Source organism: Plasmopara halstedii, assembly GCF_900000015.1.
Source record: "Plasmopara halstedii genome assembly, contig: Scaffold_3060, whole genome shotgun sequence".
Lineage (NCBI taxonomy): Eukaryota > Oomycota > Peronosporomycetes > Peronosporales > Peronosporaceae > Plasmopara > Plasmopara halstedii.
This window is the reverse complement of record NW_020189964.1, coordinates 2,745,854-2,771,441: the sequence shown is the minus strand read 5'-3', so window position 1 is coordinate 2,771,441 and position 25,588 is coordinate 2,745,854. Positions and strand designations below refer to the sequence as shown.

At 42.6% G+C, this 25,588-nt stretch overlaps 8 protein-coding genes across 8 annotated transcripts; 3 read left to right on the top strand and 5 right to left on the bottom strand.

The window, feature by feature from the left end:
* Window positions 1-5,917: 5,917 nt before the first annotated feature.
* PHALS_15208 (uncharacterized protein) lies at window positions 5,918-6,886 on the top strand. Its single transcript, XM_036407248.1, has one exon. It carries the CDS (start codon window positions 6,661-6,663, stop codon window positions 6,838-6,840), a length of 180 nt encoding a protein of 59 aa, XP_036263489.1. The 5' UTR covers window positions 5,918-6,660; the 3' UTR covers window positions 6,841-6,886.
* Window positions 6,887-6,890: 4 nt separating this feature from the next.
* PHALS_07071 (translation elongation factor g) lies at window positions 6,891-9,215 on the bottom strand (the record flags this gene model as incomplete). The annotated part of the gene is made up of 1 exon (XM_024720474.1): window positions 6,891-9,215. The coding sequence occupies one exon, from the start codon at window positions 9,213-9,215 to the stop codon at window positions 6,891-6,893; it is 2,325 nt and encodes a 774-aa protein (XP_024585669.1).
* Window positions 9,216-9,607: 392 nt separating this feature from the next.
* Window positions 9,608-10,706, top strand: PHALS_07070 (Transcription initiation factor TFIID, subunit BDF1 and related bromodomain proteins; the record flags this gene model as incomplete). Its single annotated transcript, XM_024720473.1, has 3 exons — window positions 9,608-9,617; window positions 9,724-9,756; window positions 9,829-10,706. The coding sequence occupies 3 exons, from the start codon at window positions 9,608-9,610 to the stop codon at window positions 10,704-10,706; spliced, it is 921 nt and encodes a 306-aa protein (XP_024585668.1).
* Window positions 10,707-10,768: 62 nt separating this feature from the next.
* On the bottom strand, window positions 10,769-11,101 carry PHALS_07069 (palmitoyltransferase, putative; the record flags this gene model as incomplete). Its single annotated transcript, XM_024720472.1, has 1 exon — window positions 10,769-11,101. The coding sequence occupies one exon, from the start codon at window positions 11,099-11,101 to the stop codon at window positions 10,769-10,771; it is 333 nt and encodes a 110-aa protein (XP_024585667.1).
* A 600-nt stretch (window positions 11,102-11,701) lies between these two features.
* On the bottom strand, window positions 11,702-13,252 carry PHALS_07068 (uncharacterized protein; the record flags this gene model as incomplete). The annotated part of the gene is made up of 1 exon (XM_024720471.1): window positions 11,702-13,252. The coding sequence occupies one exon, from the start codon at window positions 13,250-13,252 to the stop codon at window positions 11,702-11,704; it is 1,551 nt and encodes a 516-aa protein (XP_024585666.1).
* Window positions 13,253-13,389: 137 nt separating this feature from the next.
* PHALS_07067 (protein kinase) lies at window positions 13,390-18,417 on the bottom strand (the record flags this gene model as incomplete). The annotated part of the gene is made up of 1 exon (XM_024720470.1): window positions 13,390-18,417. The coding sequence occupies one exon, from the start codon at window positions 18,415-18,417 to the stop codon at window positions 13,390-13,392; it is 5,028 nt and encodes a 1,675-aa protein (XP_024585665.1).
* Window positions 18,418-23,536: 5,119 nt separating this feature from the next.
* Window positions 23,537-24,243, top strand: PHALS_07066 (RxLR-like protein; the record flags this gene model as incomplete). Its single annotated transcript, XM_024720469.1, has 2 exons — window positions 23,537-23,795; window positions 23,858-24,243. 2 exons carry the CDS (start codon window positions 23,537-23,539, stop codon window positions 24,241-24,243), a joined length of 645 nt encoding a protein of 214 aa, XP_024585664.1.
* Window positions 24,244-24,610: 367 nt separating this feature from the next.
* On the bottom strand, window positions 24,611-25,207 carry PHALS_07065 (Phytanoyl-CoA dioxygenase; the record flags this gene model as incomplete). Its single annotated transcript, XM_024720467.1, has 2 exons — window positions 24,611-24,933; window positions 25,000-25,207. 2 exons carry the CDS (start codon window positions 25,205-25,207, stop codon window positions 24,611-24,613), a joined length of 531 nt encoding a protein of 176 aa, XP_024585663.1.
* Window positions 25,208-25,588: the final 381 nt, after the last annotated feature.

The window sequence follows — 25,588 nt, the reverse complement described above, 5'->3', positions numbered from 1 at the left end:
CACATTGCACTTTGTTGCAGATTTAAAAATGAAAATTGCAGAAATGATTTATTTGTCACTAATCATCATGATGAAATTCCGTATAGCGCATATCGAGAGGTTAGCATAACTCGCTAACCTCTCTTACTTAAAGTCTGAGCGCCCTTGTCATACCGCGCAAATACGGTTCAGAAATCGTCATCACGGTATTCATTTTGTGCTTCTAAGTCTCGCTCCAAATCCGTGGGACAGTAGTATAATGTGGATGTAGACTGTAATAGAGTAGGTACTCCGTTACCCAGTCCGCCACCAGAATGAGATCCCACTGAATACACAGTCATTTGTCCTAAGGCAAGACACGCGCTTTGTAGAAGCTCTTGAAGTACCTACTGCGTCGGGAATTCTTCTTTCCCTCTTGTGCCTGAATTTACGAGCATTGATCTCATCAATGATTATCGCTCTTACTTGCTCGTTATATACAATAGCTCGAAAGAAGACTAGGCCTTTGCAATTGATGCGCTACGAGTCATATTTGGTGAGATAATCAAGGTGTTTTCCGGTAAGAACGGTCTCAGTAACTCTGATTTAGACTCCTGGGCGCTACATGAGAGCTATATAGTTAAGCAGACATTTGTCTACAACAACACCTTCAAAGACGAAAATGTTTTTACTTTCGCATCGTCATTGCACGGCTTGCGCAATTTGTGTCCGTTTTCTGCGTTTAAGAGGCTGACGAGATCTCACGACGATGTCCAACTAGTTTTAATGGATTAGACCTGACCTAACGGGCCAAGCTTGTCCGTCAGCAAGCGCAATAATTGCAGAGACTTATATTAATGTTGCCTTAGACTAAATCACACGGTGGTTCTGGATCAAAAATCGGAAGTTGGTCGCCATGTTACGGCTGAGCCCTGATACACGGGTCTACCACTTAGTCGTAGAGCACAAAGTGTACTCGGACTAGTTGGACAAGTAGATACTGACCTTGCGGGGCCACCATGGTCCTGGTGATAGTGCCGAGGTGATCATGGATTAGTTTGATGCTGGTAAAGAAGGCAACGTACTCCCTGTTTATTTTGTGTCTTCACGTGTCAATCTCAAAGAAGCAGACGTTTGATTAGAACGGCTTCATCGTTCAGCGTGTTAATTAGATAAATACGATTAATGTACGACTCAGCAAAGTGCATTTCCCGACGTCAAACTGAAAGAAGATGTGAATCTCCGCCGGTGTTTTCTGAAAGTAGCTCTAACCATTTCCATGAGCTTAGTCTAACGGCTATCGATCAAATCTCGCGCTCAAAAGAAAGCCAGTCTCATTCACGTTTCTCTTACTTCGAGGGTATTTAGACAGGGGAGTGCCAGATCGACGCTCCGACGTCGCCAGAGCAACCTTGCCAAAGTTAAACCTTAACATAAATCAGCTCACAAAATGAGGTCTACAAGACAAATTGGAGCCCTGGTGAACGCGCTGATCCATCATCCATGCCAAAGGGAGTATCCCACCCCTTGCTTATTGAACAAGGGCATCGAAGTACAACCTATCCGATTCTAGCCCTCATGAGCTTTCTCGATTATGGCAACACATTGATATCTCCGAGATCATGCCAATACCAGGATGACGCTGTCTGATCTTCTTCATCATGATTAGTAGCTTTTAGACACCCCATGTGGTCTGAACTATATCTGCCTTCAGTAGCTCAGCTTCAAATGATGAACACATGCTACTTCATCGTCAGCAAAACGGGTTTAATCTATCTGCATGACCTGCGGAATATTGAATGTGGAACTCGACTTCTATCTGGCCTCAACATAAATGGGACAATGTAGCGTATCGCAATCAATCTTATGGACTGTGGACACCGCATTGAAGGTAGACCAACTAGACCCTCATATCTAAGTGTGCTCTGCCTGTCGCATGTTGCGTTCGCATATAGTGGCTCTCGGCAATAGCGTCGTGCCCCTAAAGCATGACGCTCAATCTTCATATGGTCAGATTCATCAGTTTTGATCTGGACTGCAGCGGGTTGATATTCGTTAGTCAACTCAAGTCATCGACTTTCGTCCACGAAGATTAAAGCCAGTTCTTGGTGGTGTCCAAAGAACCCGAAGATTAGCAAATTAATTAAGTAAAGCGGAATACAGGCATACTGTTTACACGACATTAACTCGATGAGTGGAAGCAACTAAATCAAGCACTGTGGTCTCTTTGTGCAAGTGCTCTAATCAAGCTCTCCACCAAGCAATTTAACCATTCCGTCCAACCAACTGTCGATGAATGGTCAGCGGTGGCCGTATGCAATCAGGTGCCGAGCAACTTCAACAAAAATCTGCCAAATCTGGCTTTTACATGTGGATTTTGATCCAAGACATAGGCCATCGGAAAGCCAGGTTAGAGAAATCGCTGTCAAGAAACAGCTTAGCTGAACCCTTACCAGAAACGGTCGTAAACACATTTCTTAATTCATTTTAAACAACTTCTAAGAGCCACCCAAAGGATAATCTTTACGGCGTCGCTGTCAGCATTAGTGTAAGTTGTCTTGCTTAGACTAGCCACAAAGACCACAAAGACATATTACTGTTTGTGTCTTTTAGAAGACCAAAATTAAAGTTTATGCTAATAAAGTTATCTCCTAAAACGGCATACTGTCAGGTAACCCCGACGCATGCGGCGAGAACCTAACCTGTCAACGAGTTTTGCATGTGCACTCATATGAGATATGTCACTTGTACGAATTGGACCACCAGTGCTTGGCGCTTACAAGCGCTATGTCTAAAAATATTCGAAGCGGCCATATCGTGTGCGTCGTGCAAAACTCTGTACTTAAGGGACCACCAGGTGTTTAGTGTTGATTGATCAGTGCTGAGATATATTAGGCTTAGTAATAAGGAATACAAGAAAACGCGCAACCAAACTTTCATAAAAAGGCAACTGAGTTTAAAAGGTTTCCTTATTTCCCAAGCTTTCAGCAACACAACATATGTTACATCTGAACCATACCTTGTACGTATCGCCTCGTCATTGCGTGGCATCATCATCGTGATTACTGGTATATTTCATCGTCGGGCCGACAGGAAAGCGCATCCGCCATGCCCCCGCTTTAATCTTTCATTAAGTTGTAATCAGCAAAGAAATTAAGGTAGTTAGCCATGTTCTGTTATAGTTGCGGCGACGACGCCGCTGTGCGACGAACCATTATATGAATCAAAATTGACATAGAAATAGGCAGGTGCAATCTGAACTTGGCGAATGCATACTTTGTCGCGAGTACTTCCTTGTCATCAAGAGGGGGTTTTAAGCCGGTGAGATTTAAATGCGATGACGCTTTCATGCCTATAAGTATCTAACCAGATAAACGCGTGGCCTATTGAAAAGTCTGAAGCGTCACAAATGGTGTTGTGGAATGGTCGAAATGTACCCGGTTGAGCCAGAAATGGGGCATGTATAAGGCTTCTTCACAGCCATAAGGACCGCCTCTTTTATCCTGACACATTTTTCTCATGAAAGGTCGGTGAGAGGCCGTGTCATGTCGGTAAAACTTGTGTAGTAGTTCTCAATTTTTCTTAGGGTTTGAGACATTGGCTGATTGATAGTGGTGGCCCTCATTTCTGCGAGAGTGCCTGCAAGTTATACTTTCCAGTAAAATAACCCCCGAAATACAAATCTCGTCGGCGCCAAAACTACACTTACATACATCGTCAAATAGCTTACTGAAGCGCATACCTTCGCGCGATGCTCGCAGCTATTCAGTGATTTTTCATTGTGCCATCACGAATATGTAGAAATATATCGCCGAAATAGGTCTTTGCATAGGCGCGACGCGGTCTAAATAGCGTTGTCACCGGCACTGAACAAGGTGCAACCAATCATGCCGCTCTACAGTACGTCTTCTTTAAGAGTCGGCATGCTCGTTGGAAAAGCGGTTGCATCGAGCTTATTATGAGCATGCTCGATATGCCACTTGCCCTTAGCTTTTCTAAGACAGAAAGCCGGCGCAGAATAAAAAACGTTAGTTTTTTCACCAAATTTGCATCTTGTTTTACGCGAAAAATTTAATGACGTCACATCGATCTCTTTGTGAGGTCCATTACCGTGAGACGGAACATTTGGTCCCAAGATTCAAGTTATGTCGCACTCTCCGATAGGGGATGATACGCGTTTTGGATCTCTTGTCGCCGCATCATCGTTTTCCTGCATAACTCGCAAGCTTTTAAAGTATAAACACTTTATTCTTTGGATGCAGTAATTTGCGAGCGTCTTCAATGACAGACGCATTCATGACGATGATGTACTTAGCTTCTCCTAATGGTGGGCCGCGCAGCACGTTCAGCTGCACTTTGGTTAGTACTCTTGACCTGGTCGATGGATAATTAATACTGTGCATGGAAGGAACATAACCCTCTCATTGGAAAGAGTGTTCCAAGCGAGATGCTCTGAATTTATGCCACATGGACTGTATAACGCACCAGCGACATTTGATGGTCTTATTTTACAGCTGTTTAGGCCATTTCGTGGCTATGCATAATTCTATTTCGGCGATGTATGTCGATAGTCAAGGAGAGCACAGGAAGATGGGTGCCGAAAGCCACATTGAACATTTAAGAGCGGTGCTCGAGTGTACGCCTTAAAACTTGGTGATGTCTCTGCCTTGCAGCTCTTTACAAACATTCATTACAGCCGATTCCCCAAGCTTGACCCGAGCTTCTGCTGGTGGTGATATGAGAGGATTACAGCCACCGTTACTATCCCGGTTAGTCCGACCACAAATGTAAAGACATCCACGCCACGTTATTATGGCGATTTTCTGTGCCCGGTGGACCTATCGCACGGTAGTGCTACCTCAGCAAAGTCGTTACATCAAAACAAGGATAGGCTATTCACAACAACTAAAGTGTCTTGCCCTTCTACTTTTAGCAGGATCTCGAGCAGAGAATCCCATCTTAAAGGTGTGAACAACTGTCCCGTCAAAGGGACACACTAGGGACCGCGACATGACATCGCTCATCCATGTCAGCAAAAAATCTGGACACTGCGATATACGATGGCTTATGTTTGTCTCATCTTGAAGGCGCGCCTATTGTCGCTTCTGCCCTCTTAACCACGATCAAGACACTTACCAACATTGCTGCCTATCAAGTGAGACAATCATTTGTTTTATACCAAGGGATTAGAGCTTCGAAACCGCTTCAGAACGGCTTTCTGCTTCCATACAAAGTTGATATTTCTGGCATGTAATGCTTCACAAGGGGGGTAACGCATGGCAGCAAATGCTTCTAAGAATATATGACTCAGAGCCTTTTGCCATGCTATAAACAAGAATGCAACTTGATTCAAGATCCAGGACGAGACAACGTTCCACGCTGATAAATCCTTCAGAACTCAAAGGAAGACTCAAACAAATCTCGACCAATATTACTAGTATCTCCATCGCAAGCGCGCGCATATGGCATCCCCAATGCCTCCACGTATTTCGTCATTGCACGAAATCCTTGGATCAATCAGGCCTCAAAGGGCTTCAAAATGTCCGGATGTTGATTTTGAGATCTGTGAGCTCCACCACTTTTAAGAATAGTTTTTTTTTCAAGTTTTATATTGACCCCAACCAGGTATAATAGAGCCCAATAAATTCTCAGTAAGCCGGCTCGCGCGTAAAGCTCGACATTTACCCGCGAGAAATACACGGATGACCCTACATGGGAGCCCATCTACTTACATCCCCTCATTTGAAAGAGAGGAGCCTGCGCAACGCGCATATGATTTGTACTACCACAAATGTTCTATCCGTGAATACATGATTCTACTTCGCAATCGAGCTACCATTTCCTTCCGCATAAATATTACTGATTTTCTCAACTATGCTTGCATAGCTTACTTCCTCACCAAGGATATAATCTATGCGTCTAGCATTACTTCGTGAAGTCCTCGTTAACAACTCATCGAGGTGTAGTTTGTATTCACGATGCACGTTGATTAATCGGTCGCATTTATCAAGTGGATAATCACAACTTTAAGTGGACGAAGCATTTTTTATGTCACATCGTCCGCTCTTCGATTGTATAGGACACCAGAGGGTACATCCTCTCTCTATAGTGTCGATTGGTTACGCGAGTGTGATCTTGAAGCGACGCACGTATGGTAATGGCTCAATTACTGCAATGACACACAGTTCGAATCGCAAAAAGGATCAAAAGCTATTTGCATGAGCTGATAACAACCATAATGAACGAATTGGTACCCGTTATGATTCTCAAAAGAATGACGATCAAATCGCTGCTTGGATCATTTGGACCTTACAATTGAATTAGAACATCTTAGCGGATGCACTGGGAAAGGTGGAAATACGATTCATGCGCATTCAAGAGATCCAGACAGTTACATCACATGGTGTTTAAGTTTTTATCAATCAAGATCTAACGTCGTAATATATACATATATTCAAAATTCTATGGAGAATTTAGTAGAAACGACTGGTGGAGAGTTAATACTAAATCTCGAATGTATCGCAATGCTGTACCAATTGCGAGAAATGGGGTACATAGTGTCATTTCTTCTTGAAACAAACTATGATAATGTAGGAGCTGGTGATGGAGTGTTGAAAAAGTTGAATGGACAAACTATCGAGTGGAACGTTGTTGGACAGATACAACTTGTAGCTGGTATCACTAGTCTTTCATTAAGTCGTAATGGTACCCAATTGTTCGCTGGTACATCAGCGGAAAAATGTACCATATTCGTGCCACAACTTTGGCACTTATACAAGCACAACCTGTGCCTTTGGTTCATCGTGCCAAGAATTTAGTACAATCTGGGCATATGAATGTACCACTTTACAACCAAAGTCACAGCTCATCGTTGTGAAGTAACAACAATAACTTCAAATACCCAATATATTGTAAGCATACAAATGATGGGTTCAAGACACCTCTGAATAACGTGAAAACTGCATAACAAAGGAAGCTTCTCCTTGCGTTTTCGATCGCAACGTCGTAGCATAGCCAACCATATGAGTAAGAGGTACAAGAGCGTAGACAACTGACCGACTTTGACTCATAATCACTTTGCGACCTTCATCTTTAATTGCAGATTCCACATTTTGAATATGTGCACGTCGTTGTGAACTCAAATCGGCAAGTACGTCACCTATAAAGCGATCAGGCGAACGTACTTCTAGTTTCATCATAGGCTCTAAGATCACAGGTTTTGCTGCTTTTAAAGCTTCTTTTAATGCCAATGCAGCCGCTGCACGGAACGATACAGCACTTGAGTTGACATCCCATTCGCAATTGATTTCATCCACACAAACTTTAACGTACGCCACACGGTTCGAGGTCAATACTCCACGACTGAAACTAGCACGTAAACCTTCTTCAATAGCTAAAGTAAAAGCATGAGGCAATTTCTTTGCTCCCTGGTTCATCCACTGAATGATATTTGTACTATCTTCATCTTCTTTATGGCTCTCTATCCTTAGAAGTGGAGCAACGTCCACTGTAAGCTTTGCAAAGTGACGATCTGTACCCAACATCACATCGTGTGTGTATGGAATGGCAGCATTATCGGTAATACTTTCCAAGTAAGCTACACGCATTGCACCAATAGATGGTTCAAGCTTATAATCGCTATTCAGTCGCTGTTTGATTATGTCCAGATGAAGTTCTCCCATACCGGACATGAGAGTCTGACCGGTTTCGTCATCGAAAGTTACGATAAAGCTCGGATCTTCACGTTGCAAGTTCTCTAGCGCTGTCTCCAAGTCTTTTTGCTTAGCACTTGATTCTGCTTCAATAGAGCACGTAAAGACTGGCTTTGGAATCTGAACACCAGGTAAAATAACGTGATGACCACTTTCTTTCGCGCTTACAAGTGTATCGCCTGTAAATGTGTGTTTTAATCCTACTGCAGCTCCAATATGACCAGCTGAGAGAAATTCCACAGCTTCTTCATCATCAGCAGCTACGTGCATTAAACGTGTTAAACGTTCCTTTATCCCACCACGAGAGACGTTAATTAATTGTGACTTGGCGTTTAAAACACCTGAATACACACGAAAGAAAACCACAAGACCACGCTGACGATCATGTTGGACTTTAAACGCTAAGGCACACAATTGTTCGTGACATGATGGTTGTAGCTGTATTATCTGATTCTCTTTGAACTGACCACGGGTTTTTGTGTTTGATACGACAGCGTGCGCTTCAAACGGAGCCAAGTCTAAAGGGGATGGTAAATAATCAACAATGGCATCTAAAAGCGGTTGAATGCCTTTATTTTTCAAAGCACTTCCACAAAGTGTCACGACAACTTGAGAAGCCATATCACGCTGCACTGTAATTCGTCGCAATGCTGCCTTTAACGTCGCATTGTCAATTGTCTCATCCATTAGAAAGAGTTCTCCTAGTTCATCATCAACGTTTGAAGCGTATTCAATAAGTTTCTGACGTCCTTCCATTGCTTTCTGATACAGCTCTGCCATTACACCACCTGCAGAAGGTAGCAACGGAAGACGCTGAATCTCTTCACCTTCTTTATCCAACCATTTGATCAATTGCATATCAACTAAATCCAAGATTCCACTCAATTCTGCTTCTTCTCCAACAGGTAGTTGAACACACAATGTCTGGACGCCAAATCGAGTTTTTATCGACTCACATGATCGTATAAAACTGGCACCTTCGCGATCTAATTTGTTTACAAAGACGATTCGCGGCACTTTGTATCTATCTGCTTGTTCCCAGACTGTCTCGGTCTGGGCTTCCACGCCAGACACACCGTCGAGCACGGCTACAGCACCATCCAACACACGTACAGCGCGCTCAACTTCAATTGTAAAGTCAACGTGGCCTGGTGTATCGATTAGATTGATGTGATGATCACGCCATGGAAAGCTAATGGCAGCGGCACCAATTGTGATACCTCGCTCACGTTCTTGAGGCATAAAATCCATCGTAGCATCTCCATCGTGTACTTCACCCATTTTTTGTATAGTTCCAGAGTAATAAAGCATACGTTCCGTTGTTGTAGTCTTACCAGCGTCAATGTGCGCCAAAATACCAATATTACGAATGACATCAACCTGTGCGGCATCCTCCTGACTTGAATTTATCGAATTGAGCGACGAATAAAACATGTATGTGTACGGAAGACACTGATTAACATTATTAGAGTTGTGAGATAAGCTGAATATGTGACGTGAAGCCGCTAGGAGACCGCGCGCACCGCGCGTACGGATTCCAAGCATGAATGGTTCAGACTTACTTTAGTCAGTACACTGATTAACAATCTGTTATGCTGGTAGTAATTATTTACCGCAATTACTTTTCTTGAAATAGTAAAATATTAAGATTTTTAAAAAAGGTAAGATAAAGTATTAAAATTCAAAAAATAATAGTACTAAAGTAAATTTAACGTTGGACGTTGATGTTATTCCTTCAATTGAGAATTTTGGGAAGTGCGACATAATTGCGTCAAGTTGTCAAACGTGACAAATGTTCAAGTCAAAATTTAGTCCTTCACATCACAAGTTTTACACTCTATATCACCGATTCAGCAGAAAATACTTAGTTTACCAAACGACAAACCCAAGGAACAAATCCTCTTCCCAATTGGTAGTGAGTGAGGTGTACAGTCAACATGGCCAATGGTACGTTTTCACAAGCCTTCACGTCGTGTCCATACCCTCGTGCCTTCATCTTTGCTGTAATTTTTATAATTGACAATCATTACTCTCTGCACTTCATTCGTTCCAGAGCAATTCTACCTCGTCCAAGGTGCCCAAAACAGTACGTATGTATAATCCCACAGTAGAGTTTAAGCACCATTAATAACTTGAATATTTACACGAATGTCTGCAGTTGAGACAGATGAAGTAGACTATCGTAATTTAATGGTACATTATAAGCTGGAGCCGCATTTGGTCAAGATGGCAGAGACGACGCTACCGGGTACTTATCATCACCTTCTACGTGGTGTAGGGGATGCTCGAGATTCACTTACACCAGGAGAATGTAAAAGTGACCTTTTGTCACTATTAGATGGCGTACCTTTTGATCGTCCTATCGAGCCACTACCTGAGAGTGTAGTGAAGAGTGCATTTCAGCTTCCTGCAGGTAATAAGAGTGGACCTATAATGCATCCACTTGGTAGTCGGAAAGTTCAAGGACTTATCCATGCACCACCACCTACGGGTGCTGAACGAGCTATTCATGTGGAAAAACAGAAGGGAAAGGCTAAGGATGATAAAGACCGAAAAGAGAAGAAGGAGAAAAAGAAAAAGAAACGAGAACGAGAAGATGCGACTGTGTTGCAAAAGCTGTTAGCCCCATTAGTAGCTGAATTGCGTGCGCTTACATGGGCTGGGTGGGTAGTGAATGGAAAGGCAGGAAATCCATTCATACAAAAGTTTACAAAGGATAATTGCAAGCGACTGGGTGTACCAAATTATTTTGATTACGTGAAGAATCCAATGGATTTGACTCGCATGAAGGAAAAGGTAGAACATGCAGAGTACACAAAAATTGATCAATTTACTGCAGACATTAAGCTCATGGCAGCAAATGCGAAAACTTTCAATCGCGTTGGTGAACCAGTGCATCAAATGGCGATTGAGATTGAAAAGTTGTACGAATCGAAGTTGCCAGTGTACAAGAAGATGTTTGACGATTTGCAGCAAGAGCGGAAGAAACGTAAAAAGGAGAAGAAGAAACGAAAAGAAAAAAAGAAAGAAAAGTAAGTTTGGAATCGTTTAGCATGGTATGAAGAAGGTAGAGCATTTTATTATATTTGTTGTTAAATTTATATCACTACAAACCGCACAGTATCTTTGTCATCGTCTTCAACCTCTTTATTACTCAGTGCATCTGGAAGTTGCGGCGTTGTGGGTACCCACCAGCTCTTGACGTTGTTGCCAAAATACACAGTCACATTGTATAGAAAAGTATGATTAGCTAACTCTCCTCTCTTGCCAGCGAGAAACTCGAGTGTCGTCTTGCCTTCTCGCAGTAGCCATACGTGAAAAGCAAAGTATCCACCGAGCAGCAGTCCAATACCAAGTGACATGATTCGACTAAACCACAGGAGAGCGTTGAAATTATTATAATTCGTGTCTTTAACAAGCTTAACAACCATGAAATTAAACAAGAGACAGCTTAACGACGTGTAGATTAAAAAGAGCAAAAAGAATTTCTTATTACTCCAAGCCACACAATTGCCCGTCCAGGGGCAGTGATGATCCATACGGTACACGCATTGTTGACAAACTGAACAATGATGTACATATTCAGCTTTTTCGGCATCACAGCGTTCACAATAACGATTTACTTGCTTTGAATGATTAATTAGCTTTATGTTGACCGGACGAGAGTTCATGGCTCGCACATAGCTCCACAACATGAGTATAGTGACGACACAATAAATTACGTTAAGTGAAAGTCCCGAATATGGGCGTAGAATTGCAAGCCATATCGTTAGCTTAAGCAGCATAAGCCCGAGAGTGACAGCCACGAAGACTACATTGATCATGGTGAAACGACACAATATCTCTATTGAAGAACGTAATTTTCTCAAGAAGAATAATTTGGAGAATAGTATATATTTTCATTCTATCCTTTAATTAATGTATGAGGTATAGACCAAAATCAACAATAGCGTCATATTTGCATCAATTATTCTCAACACCTGCACATAATCGACCATATCCATTGACATACCTCGTTGAAACCCTAAATTTTATGCGTGTGGGGCAATCAAGGTGGCGGTAGCTTGCTGCGTTGTATCACCTTGCTTTTGCATTTCACGGTCAAAACGAGGGCGTCTATCCTCTTTTGATCTGTTGTTACGTTTACCTCCTGAAGCGTTTTTGTTGTCATCACTTGAGCGGGTTACTCGAGTAAGTCGTTGTTTGACTGCGTCAGTAGAAGACCCATTCGTCTTATTGCCACTACTGTTACTACTCTTCTCTCTCCAGCGACCCTGATTACGACGGCGTTGACTCTTTTGTGGACTATTACCTCTGGCTTTCTTGTCACTATGAGACGAATCTGACGAAGCAGACGGTGAAGTGGTACGTTTAGTTGTCACACCAGCAGCAACCGCAGCAAATGAAAGCGGTGGAGTAGGAATAGATGATGAAGATTCATCTTGCACTTCACCCTTCTCCTCATTCTGAATTTCGCTATTCGTACAAGTCTCTTCAATAGACTTGACCTCAACAGCCGCATCCAACGATCCATTGACAACATTTGTTTCCTTTAAATTGTCGTGCTCCGCCTCAAGTTGTGACTCGGTAAAGAAGCTAATTTGGGGCATTGTATTGATCTCGGCAGGCACAACAGGAATGTTTATTGGTTCTTCGACCTCACTCTTTTCGTTTTCCTCCACGACATTCTTGGCAGCCATTTTTAAAACGTCATTTTTCTCTTCTGCTTTTCCTTTGTTGGACAAATCGGACGCCAGCTCATTCACAAACACTTTTAATTCACTATACGTTGTTTCACACGCAAATATCTTGTCGTTGTTCGTCAAATATTTTTTCGCTTCTTCAAGAGATTCCATTAAATTCTCATCGTATGACAACTCGGCTGGTGGACGTGTAATACCAAGCAGCATTTTCGAGAAAAAATCAAGTACCATTGGCACTTCTTTTCCCAGGGCCTGATGTAGATTAACCACGTGCAGCGCCTTCAACAGCTCAATTACATCGGCAAATTCCTTCTCTTTCTTGCTGAGTTCTCTGTTTTCCTGAATCTCTTCAATATTGTGTTCACTTTCTAGAGCTACCACTTCCGTGTCTACAGGCTCCTGGTATCCTTCCCTCGGCTGTTCACAAACCGTAACAGTTTCAGCTTCCTGTAGCTTCTCTTTTTTTAATTCTTCACTAAAGACTCCAATAAACTGCTCGCGAAGCATCTCTAATTCTGCAACAAGCTTTTCAAATGTCGCCTTGTTGCTCATGAGATCTAGCTGCTGAGCATTCGGTACCTTACCCTCATGCTGTTGTGCTAGCTCTAGACTCTTAATTTTCTCAAGTTTCTTGCGATGCGAACGAATACGTTTGTAAAGCACGCTTAGGTACGGATGATCGATACTTAAGTTCCCCAAACGCTCCACTTCACTTAGCTGTTCTGTTGCAAGAACTGTAGCAACTGCTGACTTGACCTTAATTGTAGACTTTTTAGGTTTTCTTTGCGAGGTCGACACATTCTCTAATGAAGAGTAAACAGGCTCGGCATCAGATCCGGTAGGAACGTTACTTTCACGTTTATCGATGACGTTGGTCATGGTGCTTTTTGGGCTATGCACAAAAGTCGACGGTAGTGGACGCGTATCAAGAAATGAATCGAGGAAATCCAAGCTACAAAATGGTGTATTTAACATTAAATTTAAAGGGCATCGTGTATGTCACATAAACTACGACATTAGACAGCTTCAATAATCTCATCCACTAAAACTTCGTCCACTTTAATGCCAAATGTGCCATCTCCAATAATTACCATCTCTTGCGATGTTGTAGACATTGAAGAATGGATATAACTTTTCAAAACATTCTTCAAAACAGACTCATCTGACACGGCTTCATGATGACTCGTCGGTTCGTCAGTAGCTGCAGCACGTAATTTGCTCTGGCTCAATATCTCATCATCAACAATGCTTTCAGCTTTGTCTTGTGCTGTAGCTTTAAGATCGTTCTCCTTTTCATCTTCCTCCTTTTCATCCGACATCAATTTGTTTTCACTTATCTGATCTGTTTCAGCTTCATCCTCAACGGGTGTGACTGGACTTGTCGTTTCTTCTTGACCTAATACATCAGAAGGCTGTCCAACACTGGCAGTGTCGGCAACAAGTTCGGACGATAAACCTAACTGTGTTTTCAAGTGTGGACATACAGCGTCGATAACTGCACACGTCTCATCAAACAACGTCTCGTTGCAGCCATCAGTACTCACCCGTTCAAGAACATCTTCAGCTTTCAGCACGAGCAAAAGATTATAAAGTGATTGCAGCGTTGTTTCGAAGACGACACTCGTCTGCTGCGAAGTCATGGAAGCTGGCAAGCTTGATGGTACAAGTTTATTTGCTAGACGACGTAACACCTTGAGCCACAGCTCAGGGAAGTCTGGCAACTCCATCAACACATTCAAATTGTGAAGGAATGTCTTGGACAAAAGTGTGACACTATATAATGGTGCATCACGTGCCGTTTTCAAAGTGACATCGTTCACTTGATCATCAAAGGCAAAGATTATATCATTGAAGCACTGTTTCCAAGTATCTCTGGCAATCGGAACTCCAGGAAGCAGTAGTGAATTGCGTAAACAATCCCAAGCAGTCTTAGCTACTGGTGGTCGATCATCGCTCAGATACTTCAGCATCACTTGCATCACTTGCAGCCACGAAGGGCCATTCATCTTGTAAGTATTGACACTATTAGCCAGTCCTTGCAAGAGTTTGAGTGCGTCAGCTGCGTACGACGTTTGGTGTCGAATAAAGCTGCAGCACAGTGACATCCACGGCTTAAAATTGTCGTCGTTTAGATGGCTTTTCTCCGCGAGCAGAATTACACTATCCCAGCAAGCTGCTCTGCTGTTAATATACTCAACAACATTTTGTAAAATGCCCAAAAGTACTTCCCAATCATGAAAATCTTGCATGTAGACCAAATTCGCCTTGAGCAGCATCGCCAACCCAGACGCTAGTCGATCACTCAGTGCCTTGTACATATCCTTGTCCATTGTCAACAGCAGCTCAAGCGTCGCCATTAGCTTCGGACGCACCTTCTCATCGTGGAAGAGTCGAATACTCACACGTAAAATATGCACTACAACGCGTTCAACCAATCCTTGCATGTGAAGTTCGCTCAATGGCGTCGACAGGATACGCTTGGCGTACAAATGAAACGAATCCCACAAATTGAGCTGCAAGATGCGGTGCGAATTAACCAAAATGATGTCAACGCTCAGCTCTAGTACTAAGATTGCATTCTCTTGCATCATCGCATCGACACCTGAATCAGACGGCTGCATGATGCATTTAAATGGGTCACGACACGATATTAACGTTTCCAACAAGCTCGTAAGCGACTTTTCATGTAGTTTACGAGTCAAACGCAGCCAGTTTTCCTTCTCGAGAATCCCACCGCCTAGATTCATTACCTCTTCACGAAGCATTTGATTGACTAAAGAAAAGCTGGCATTGATTTTCTCCTCTTCCGCCCAAAGATAGTTGGACAATGAATCCCAAAAGGAGCCGCTACTGACACCATGACTTCCGTAAGCTGTTCCTTGACTCGCTTGTGTCATGCTCTTCATGCGACTACGAATCGCAGCTTGACGCTCTGCCTGGCGTCGAGAGCGTTCACGGGTCTTTCCGGCGAGGCCGGTAGCACTCTGTCCGCGACTGGGTGACAACTTTGGCTGACTAGATACAACAGTCGAATGGTGACCTTGCATTGGGGGTAGCGGGACACCGCGAGAGTCAACAAAGTCGTCAATTTCGACCAACGAGGTAGGAACAGCATCCAATTCATTGAACATGAGCAGACATTCTACGACACTAGCCCAACCTTTGACAAAATACTCGCTTTTGTTCTGTACAAATTGAAATAGCATCTTGAGTGCAAGTAGAGCTCGACGTGCCTTCGCTCCCTGCACTGAATCCTCGTCAACTGACCCGTCCAACTGCAGTGAAGGTGCAGCCAGCACTTCGACTTCTGATCCATCATCTTTTCGACGGACAATACGCTTTCCAATTGTCTCAGTTGCTCCAGAATTCGACGGTGATGGTAAAAGTGAGGATGTTACGTTACTGCTCAATCGTGGCGGTATGTATACTTTTTCACCACTCAAAATACCGTGTGCAAACGTGAAAAAATACGACGCTAAAGCACCCATAATCTTATTGAACTCGTCAGTCATATCGTAGTAAAGCATGATCTTCGCACAGTTGCTTAGCCCTTCCAGTGAACGTTCCATGTTGGTCAAATCGCACGTTTTCTCAAATGCCAGAAGAATACTCTTAATTGTACTCTCTGAAATCAAATTAAACATGTCTTTCTCATATAATCCAGCACGTAGCTTGAGAATGCTCGTATTGGAGGTGAAACTCGCCCCAACCACATTCTCCGAGCGCTTTAAAACACCATCCCATTGCATTGAGTACCGATCCACAGTTGATGAGGGAGATTCCATGAAGTCGGACACATCGTGTTGCATTTGAATCTCCTTTTCAAGTATATTGTAATACAGATCCGTCAGATATCCCGTAGGAAGATCCTCACCGGCATTTATTCCGCGGTTATTGCGAATAAATTCTTCGAGGGTCATTTTCTTGGCAATGTGGTCCGAATGCAAATCCGTGTTTAACATGATGGTACTAAATGCTAGAACGTACGCCGCATCAGCGTCTGCCAAGGGCCCGGATGTTCCTGCTTGTAGGTAAAAGTGCTTGGAAAACGCCTCCATCATTCGATCAATCTTCTGAGCTTCTCCTGGTAAACGAAATCTGGCCAAAAACATTCGCAACGCCTCGTCTAGTGACGGTACCGAATGAAAGTCAAACATAGCTACATACGCTTCTCGTACTGCCGCATTAAAAGGATATTTTTCAACTGGTCCGTCCCCGATATAATCGCCAATAAGTGTTTTATTCAATCCGGGAGTGTGTAATAAAAATGAAGCAACGGATTCAGGAGTTAACTTTTCGGGCAATAGTCCAATTTGTTGCGAGAATGCCATCCAGTTCTTCTGATCGTGATTAAATTTGTCTGCAGCCAATGCGTAGCGTTTTTTAATGCTTTTGCGCTGCTGTAACACTTCAGCTGTACGTTCACGTGCAGTGTGTAGCCATGCCAATTGATCTGCCGGATTTTCTAGTTCACTCTGCTCTGAATCCGAATCACTTTCACTTCCGGACATGACGAGTTGCATTAGATCTCGGACTGAAGACAGCGGCGAGATATCGTCCTTAAGAAATTCACTCGATGAATTCTCGTTACCAGGAGAAGCGCCGGCTGTAAATCGTGCAAGGTCTGATCCTTTCAAGTTCAAAACGCCTGTGGTGCTAACCGTAGGTCTGGATCCAGAAGCATTTAATGGACAGCGTCGAGCAATCGATTCAATCACTGTAAGCAATCCCTCAAGACACAGTAACGTAAGAGCGTTCAGGCTACCGTCCGGACTGGACATGGACTGACAATTCTTAGCAAGTGACTTGCACAAAACCTCAAACAAGTTGGTGCAATGAACGTCACAATCGTAATTAATGTAAAGATCCAGCATTAGTGCAGGTTCACGACAAAACTCAAGTAATGATTCCAATGCCAGCTCCTTTTGTTCATTTGAGCAAGATGGAGAATCGATAATCCGCATGTGGACGCTAGTAAAGAAAACTTCCAACTGGACTTTCAAGTGATCTTTTATCGAGTTGAACAAATTAAACACAACACGAAGCGTAAGCGACAAAATACCTAATTCCTCTGTCTCCGAATTTTGCAGCAGAAACTTGGACAAGTCTCCCTGCAGAACCGACACCAAGCACAAGTGGTTGCCAAGCCCAGTGCCAGCAGTTTCCAACACAACGTTTATCAATCTTAATCCCAAAACACACGTCATTTCTTCGTTCTCTGTTGGTGATATAAGCCCCGAAATAAAGTGCAAAATCCGTTCTAATAACGGTATTCCGTACGGTTTATCCACTATCTTCGCTGTGTCAGGCGTCGACTCGACAGGTGCTAAAGTTTCCTGCTCTTCAATATCAAGACTTTCGTCATACACCGGCAATGTCAACACCTCTTGCTCTTTGTTACTCGCTTCATTATCCTCTTTCTGTTGATCATTCGACTCATCCTGCAACAATACTGGTAGTTGTGGCTGACTCGATTTCCTCTTCGGTTCCAACTCATTAATGCGATCAAAAACAGTCAACACCAAGTGCGACAGCGTGTTATCTGCTGATCTGCTTAAATGCATAGAAGACCTTGGTTGACATCGAATACTGTAGCACAATTGTAGCATTTTCCATAAATTCTCGTCTGAGATCAAATGTCCAGCATCACATCGAATACAATACTCCACAAGCTCCAACAACTTCATTAAAACCGCTTCGTCATCTGCTCGATAAGTTTCTTCAAATCTACAGCGAGATACACACACAGCAATGCGATTAATAGCTACATCTGCTCGAAGAGATTCACTAGTTATAAGTCCATAAAGTAAAAACTTGTTGATAGCAGAGATAGCAGCGCCTGTGATAAATCCACTCGTGCGTTCAGACTCAATGACCATTACAAACGGTAAAAGATACGAGACGGTGTCAACATCTGATAGATCAATCACTGATTGTAATTCATAGTGCAGTTGCTTGAAAGCTCGCATCATCGGTGATTGTGTCGATGCAGGAATCTCTTTTGTAAAACGATCCACAGAAGCCCAACGAGCATTCACGCGCATCATGGAAAGAACATTATGAATCTCGCCCTTGACGCAATTCATGTGGAAAGAATTGAACCTTGTAGTGATTTAAAAGCGGGGGGAATGATTGTTGAATGACACGTCGGTTTTGTACTGATAATGTCGTAGTAACGTTGCACAATGGAAGAAGATTAATAATTGAGAATTTTGATCTGAAATTGAAGTTGAAAGATTTTTGTATTACAAAAAACGTAACAACTATACGATCGTCATCTTAGCGACTTGTGTGCTTACATATGCCGCTTGTCTTTGAGAAGCTTCGTGGTGAGAGGGCGCTGCATATTGTGCTGTGTAATGAAGCCACTATTATGGACTTAACAGCTTGAGTGTGAGCGCTTACGAATTCCAAACTATCTCAACAACCTACTGCTGGCGTCACGCTCGCTGCAGATCATCGCAAGGATATAAATGGTAGTTAATATGAGCTTCGACTAGATCAATATGCCTTGATCGATTTGTGAGAGAGCCAAATGCTTCTTAATGGGAAAAAAATAATTCAAAAACACAGAGAGCGAGGTTTGCGACAAGCTGGAATGACCTTTTAGCTTTCCACAATCCTTCGTACAGCATTGTTATCTGCTCATACAGGAGTATCACATTTTGCTGAATGTGCCAAAGCTCAGCCTGAGAACTTATCAATGACGAGACATGCGGGGGCGGTAAGTGCATAATTGATCCCAGTCCAGTTATGGATGATTCGAATCTCGAGGAACTTTGACAGCGAGTCACAATCACTCGAATTTTATACATCTAACTCCTGATGGTTCCGACAAGTGATTCCCGAAACAAAGGTAAAATTAGTGAGTTTATCTCAAATCAGACTTGTCGATCCCGCATTCACTTGTCTGTAGTATCGTTAGACTTTAGTGCTTGTGAAAGTGGGCCAGTTTTTTATGTCTGGCTAGTTTCTCAGTCGAAGCTTCTTGCCAAATCTATCCATCCCTGCAATCCGAGACTCAAGAAGGGTAGCTGCCAATCTTAGACGAGATTTCAAGGTAACTAGTATAAAGCCTCTGTCATGCACAATACATACTCCACTTTGTTTTTTAAATAACCCAAACGCACAGCAGAATCTCGAAATGCCAAGACGTTAGTGACTTTGTATTTTCGGTTTGGTATCATCCAGCAGGTGGATCAGTATATCGGAGTGCGGAAGTGCTTTTAAAATCTTATGTAACCTAGAACACCTGAGACTAAGTCATTGGAAAGAGCTCGTAGCTTTTGTTTGCAACATATCAAGGCGGGTTCTGGCGCTTTCTATTCTGTCTAAAATAGTATCAGCAATCCCGCTTCGAGTATCACATGCCATTGTATCAAGAAAGTATAAATTCGTTTTCCAGGAACAATTGCGGTGGGATCTTAGCATGACTTGTCCACTGAAGCGGGTTTTTATAAATTAAGCAAGAGAATACCCCGTTTCCTTACTTAGTGAAATGCAATGTTGATTGGAATAGAATATTTGTCTCTTATCCATTCAAATATATTTGGCAGGCAATATCTGGCCTTCATCTTGCTGTGCCTTCATTTAGATATTCAACTTGAAGTTTATTGTATTTTTTTGTTATTTGGCAACCCGGCACAGTTGTTCTTGCTTGCATTTGGCTCTTTGGCTAAAAAAACTGCTAAATCAGGCGATCACCTGAATGCAAAGCGTGCTAATCACCAATTGTCTGATCTTGCGCGGCATGACATTTTACGAATTCCTCTACGAACAACATAGCAGTAATTGTAAGGGGTCGCATGCGCATGTGTCTCAATCAGTTGCAATAATTAATGACTTTTAATGAAAGTTATCACACACGACTCGATATCTACATTGCCAGCTTTCGTCATAGCCACTCCCTCTGCACGACGGTGCGCTCCTAGTTTGGGGTGTTGTCAGAAGAGAAGAGAAGAGAAGAGAAGAGAAGAGAAGAGAAGAGAAGAGAAGAGAAGAGAAGAGGAGAGAAGATGAATCGTGATTTTCATGTTAAAGGTCTCTTCCGCCCTAAGATTTGTATCTGCTGATAAGATGACAAGAATACTGTGCAGGCACAATTTGACACAGAATCTCAGCGACAGTGGGGAGATAAACTTCCTGACGCAAATTCTCTAGTGCTTCGCACGGAAGAAATCGTTAATGAGACCGCACGGTTCTCTTATTAAGGGTCAACCTGTTGGACGCAATACCTGTTTCCTGAAACCATGTCGATTCCATGATGCACTTCCCAATCTGAAAATGACATATTTTTGAACCATTCGTCGTGTCAAAGGGTGTATGTATGACTCTGAAGGATAGCTGTACCACTCTCCGCACTCAGCGTACTTCAAATGTAATCGATGACTGGTTCGCCCATTACGGATGATAAGCTGAGCTTCTTATCCGAAACGAGTCGTACCCAAGTTGGCGAGTTCACTGTCTTGCAATTCTTCGCAAATATTTTCTAGGTATTATTATCCAGCTCTGTAAGACCTCCTGCCGGAAGTAGATTCGATCCACAGGACCACCTGGTCGCTACATTTAGGAGTAAATGATGTTCATACTTGAAGATTTATCGCTCCGCGAGGTGGTCATCAGACAATATTGCTGACTCACCATTACCGCCGTATCATGACAGGTATAAACCATTTTGCTCAGATTCAGGACCTGGCCATTCTACTCACGACCTGCACTTTCCTATCCAACCCACGTATCAGGCACGGGAGTTTGCGACAACCTGTCGCTTCCGCTCTTTGCTGGCCCTGGAACTGGAGGCAACAGCACACAGTTGTACCTTACACTTTCGCCACAGACACACTGTGGGAATCACGACATAAATTTATCCTTTCTCATGTCAACACATAATTTTTATGGAGACCGCGATATACAATTGCTTTTTTCTTTATCTCATCCTGTGACTGCGGCTTACTACCACTTCTGCTGCCTGAGATCTACCCCAAACCTTTGAATATAATTGCTTCCGATATAGGACATTACTGTGTTTGGCACAAAATCTATCGCAGCTACGAAACCGTACCAAAAGATCTTTGTATTCTTGGCACGAGAACTTTTATGACTAGCCCATGATTTATCAGAAAATAATTGGGTGGACAGCTAAGTTGTTGACTTTCTGTTAACCCTTAGCCCGTGAGATTTTCATCACGCCTTATTTAGATTGAGATCATATCTTTAATCTACGTTTAGGGCTAGACAACATTCCATGCTAGAAAGTCTTAAGCTTTACTTTAGATCACCAAGACACCCTGACACCTCGTTGCGTCTACATTTGGCATCTACAAGGCCACCACAACCTGTATATCATTTCTGAAGTCGTGCGTCGTACATAGTGACACGGCACTTTTGAATCTATCAGTCCTTTCTACGGCTTCTCAGGATCCGAGACACTGATATCAGGAGCTAGCAACTTTTAGTTATGATCTCACCTCTCTGGGTCCTAACAGAATTTCCCAACGGTTTTACATGCCCGCAATGTTGATGGTGCTATCAGCATCTTCTCTTGAGACAATAGGTTTCTTTGGACTTATCTATCTACACCACGTGGAAACAAACTTTTTAGTTGATGGGCCGCTTTGCGCCAACTGGGACTTTTACTTTTCCGGCGACGAATTTGTCGTTCATTTTTTGCGGGAGCCCAACCCCTAGTAAAATTATGCCGAGAACAAATGAGGCACACAAATGATAATAGTTTATACCATCACACTTGAAACTTCTGCGAGTACCGCCCATCAGCCAAGAGCTTATTATGGCATAGATCCATCGCCTCAGGCTCGATCACAAAGAGTACCCCATCTGACCCTGCGGTACCGAAGCTGTTTATCGTTTTCATCGTTACACTCATCGCTTCCTCAACAGAGTAAGGGTGAACGCAGAAGGTCTCAATACGAGCTGCACCCACTCAGAGACCTTTGGGGGAGGCAGTTGCGTTCGAGAAAGGACAAGTCGCCATTGCAGCGATAATTGTTCGTGACTTTTGAAAATAGTCCGCTAAAACCCTGTCTTCTTCGACGGTCTGACAAAATATCTGAATGCACCTTATACGCCTGAGACATCTGTCGCCTCAAAATTTTCCATATTATATATGTCTCTTCCTCAGAGGTATTAAACGTACGAGCCTATTGTCATGCGCGTCAGCTAGCTTGGAGAAAGCAAGAATCGCACTATTGCACTGCCAGACCCATAACCATATTAACTTTCCCCATCCCGAGGGAGAGATCTTCTTCAGCCCTACTCTCAGATCACTGAACGTTCGACATCAAAGGCCTCACGGTGGATGCCAGTGAGCGCGAGAGTTAAAACGCTTCTGAAATGTATCATTTATGCTTTAACAAAACTGGTGAGCTCTTCTTGAAGAGAGACTATCGAATCTGGTCCTTTGGCCTCCAGTTTTGATCCCATAAGACAAACAATATATAAGCCTACTATATACAGCTATCCTACTCTGAATCTCATGTTGTACATAGATTGATTGCGAATGCTTCCAAGTGCATTGAGGTTGCGGTGCACTTTAAACATAAAAATTGGCAACTTGAAAAAGTTGTTTAGACAAACGCGCAGAGACTTGAATCGTGAACGAGTGGATTAAAGCCTTTTAGGTGACAAAGCTCTGCTATTTTAAGCGGTTACATTTCTACGTCTACTGAGTATGTATAATTTGCCATATCGTAGTTATATTCACAACTCAACAGCCCAGTTACTATGAATAGATACAAATTTTATGAGCTTCATACAATTATACAATACTAATTGATACAAATATACTAGAATTAGTGTCATCCGCTACGCCTTCACCCTGGTTTTTGTAAGCTAAGATCACCACGATTCTTCCTATTGCTGACACCTCTATTGGGCATTCTAAAGACGTTATTAGAGCTGACCAAGATTAATTCTTCGAGATTAAATCGTATTATACTATATCATTACGATGGCGATGTTCTATGCTTAGAGCAAACAAAAAAATCTATTTATTATCTTGAAATCAATTCTTTTGTCTCAACTGTTAAAAAAGACCTATTTCGACAAAAAGAATGGTCGCTTAACTATCGTTAATTATTTGGTCCAATCAAGAACAGGAAGAAATAATTGGCACTCCTCGATTCATATACTCTGTCATCTTAAGCAATGAAGCTTAACGACGCACTCTTTGTGCTTGCTTCCCTGCTGCTTTTCAATGTAGACATCGTCTTTGCCACAAGAAACACTACCGCGATATTGCTTGAGTCTGCACCTTTAGAACCCGAAAACCTTCGAACAAAGACCGATAATCATGGGACTGGCAAGGAGAACGAGGATGAAGACAGGATGATGTCCGTATTAGACAATGCGGCTCATGCCACTGAAATCTCTACAGAATCCGTCCAGCCTAAGATCACACTGTTAGGTGATGATTTACTGGAAGTAGTGAATGACTACAAAAAAAAAACTCGGTAATCACTGCTTCAGGGGTCTTCAAAGATTTTGGATTGGAACCTTTTCTCTTGAGCCCGACACTAACCCCAGAGGATGCGATTGAGCTGCTTAGTAGTGACAATTACATGTTTTGGTGCGTCATAATGAAACCATTTGGAGATGAAAATTTGACGCCGGACCAGATTGTGCTTCGACACTTGAGTGAACTGTTTCAAGGTAAAGAAGTTCTGCTGATTGTATGGGGACTCCATCAAAAAGAAAGCGTTAAGGCAAAAAGGAACGCCGAAAAGCTCAAACTCGCGCTGTTTAAAGACATGCGACACTCGAAGAAGATTACTACGTACAATGATTTCATTGCGAAAGTTTGGCCGAAGCATTTATCAACTGTGAAGCGTCGTAGAGGAGATCCAACAGCTTGATAACCGCTTTCGGAAGTACGCAACGAACTCAATGAGCGCAAAGATAGTAGAGATATTGCGTAAAATAATCTGCAAGTGAATTTCGTCATATTTCATAATATTTTGGTGAGATGTTGGCTGACGTTTGTAAGTGTAAGAATCGCACGAGATCGCACAATTCAAGGTAGACCCACGTCAGATGAGTACTATTCTCAATGAGTATGGGTCGTACTCGCCGTGGTCGCTGAAGCTGCCAAGACAAACATTAACAAGCCAAATCTATCAGTGCAAATCGAAATTACTTCCAACAATCGCATTATGAACGCCTGAAATTATCAAAATGTCCTGTTTTCGAAGAAGCAACTGATAAGTTGCAGCCGTTTTTGTCTTACACTTTCACTGGCGTAATTCGTTTTCGTTTCTTTGCAATATTTAAGTCGGAATTTGTCTCTATTTTGGCATGTTTAAAGTAAAGCAAAGGACGAAGAGTGTCTTTGCTTGTATTAGCCAATCCACGATGCCATACACGATAATCCATGATGATGGGAGTTCCTGCTTGGATATGTGCAATAACACTAGGAAGATCTTGATAGTCTTCAAATGCTGTACCACGAGCTCCATTTTCGTGAATATGCGACCTTAATTTCATTTCAGTGCCTCCAATTTCATCATTTAGTGCTACAAGTGGCACAAACACATTCAGACGATCCACTAAAATTACACATATACCCAAATCAATTACCATTTATCATATCATAGAATTTACAACGACCATACCTGATTCTTGAATAGTTTTGTTGCGATGAATTCCATCCAAATGCCAATTTTGTGCCTCATCTCCAGGTTGGGATACAACACAGCCAATGTACTCAAGATGAAAGTTATGTGGTGAAAAAAGTTCCTTAAGTACAGGCTGCCAGCAAATAGCCATGTCCTTAAGTAATATCATGTCTACTAAAGACGACGATTGAGTCGAATATTTCATCAAAAAATTGGTTTCAATAGCCAAACTGCTTAACTGCATATCAATTCGACCACCTTCGCGCACGTAGAAGCCCGGAAGACGCTCAGCATGTTCGCGTAATGTCAAATCTAAATTCTGAGTGGCAGCTTCACTCAAATATATTGAGAACTGGTAAAGCACCTGAGTCCGAAGTTTCTGAATTACAGACAACGAGGATCCGTATGATGCATACGGCAGCGTAACAAAACCATCAGCATGGACAAGACGAGCGAGGTCTCAAGCTTTCATTATATTTAGCAAAGAAAATTAAGATAGCAAATAATTCAGCAGATAAAAACCTGGAACGAAATTTGAAAATGCTCGTAAGGGTGAATACTACAAATACATAGCTGCAATACGTAT

Coding starts and splice junctions, on each gene's coding strand:
- PHALS_15208 (XM_036407248.1), top strand. CDS start 6,661: ATGGTACCCAATTGTTCGCTGGTACATCAGCGGAAAAATGTACCATAT.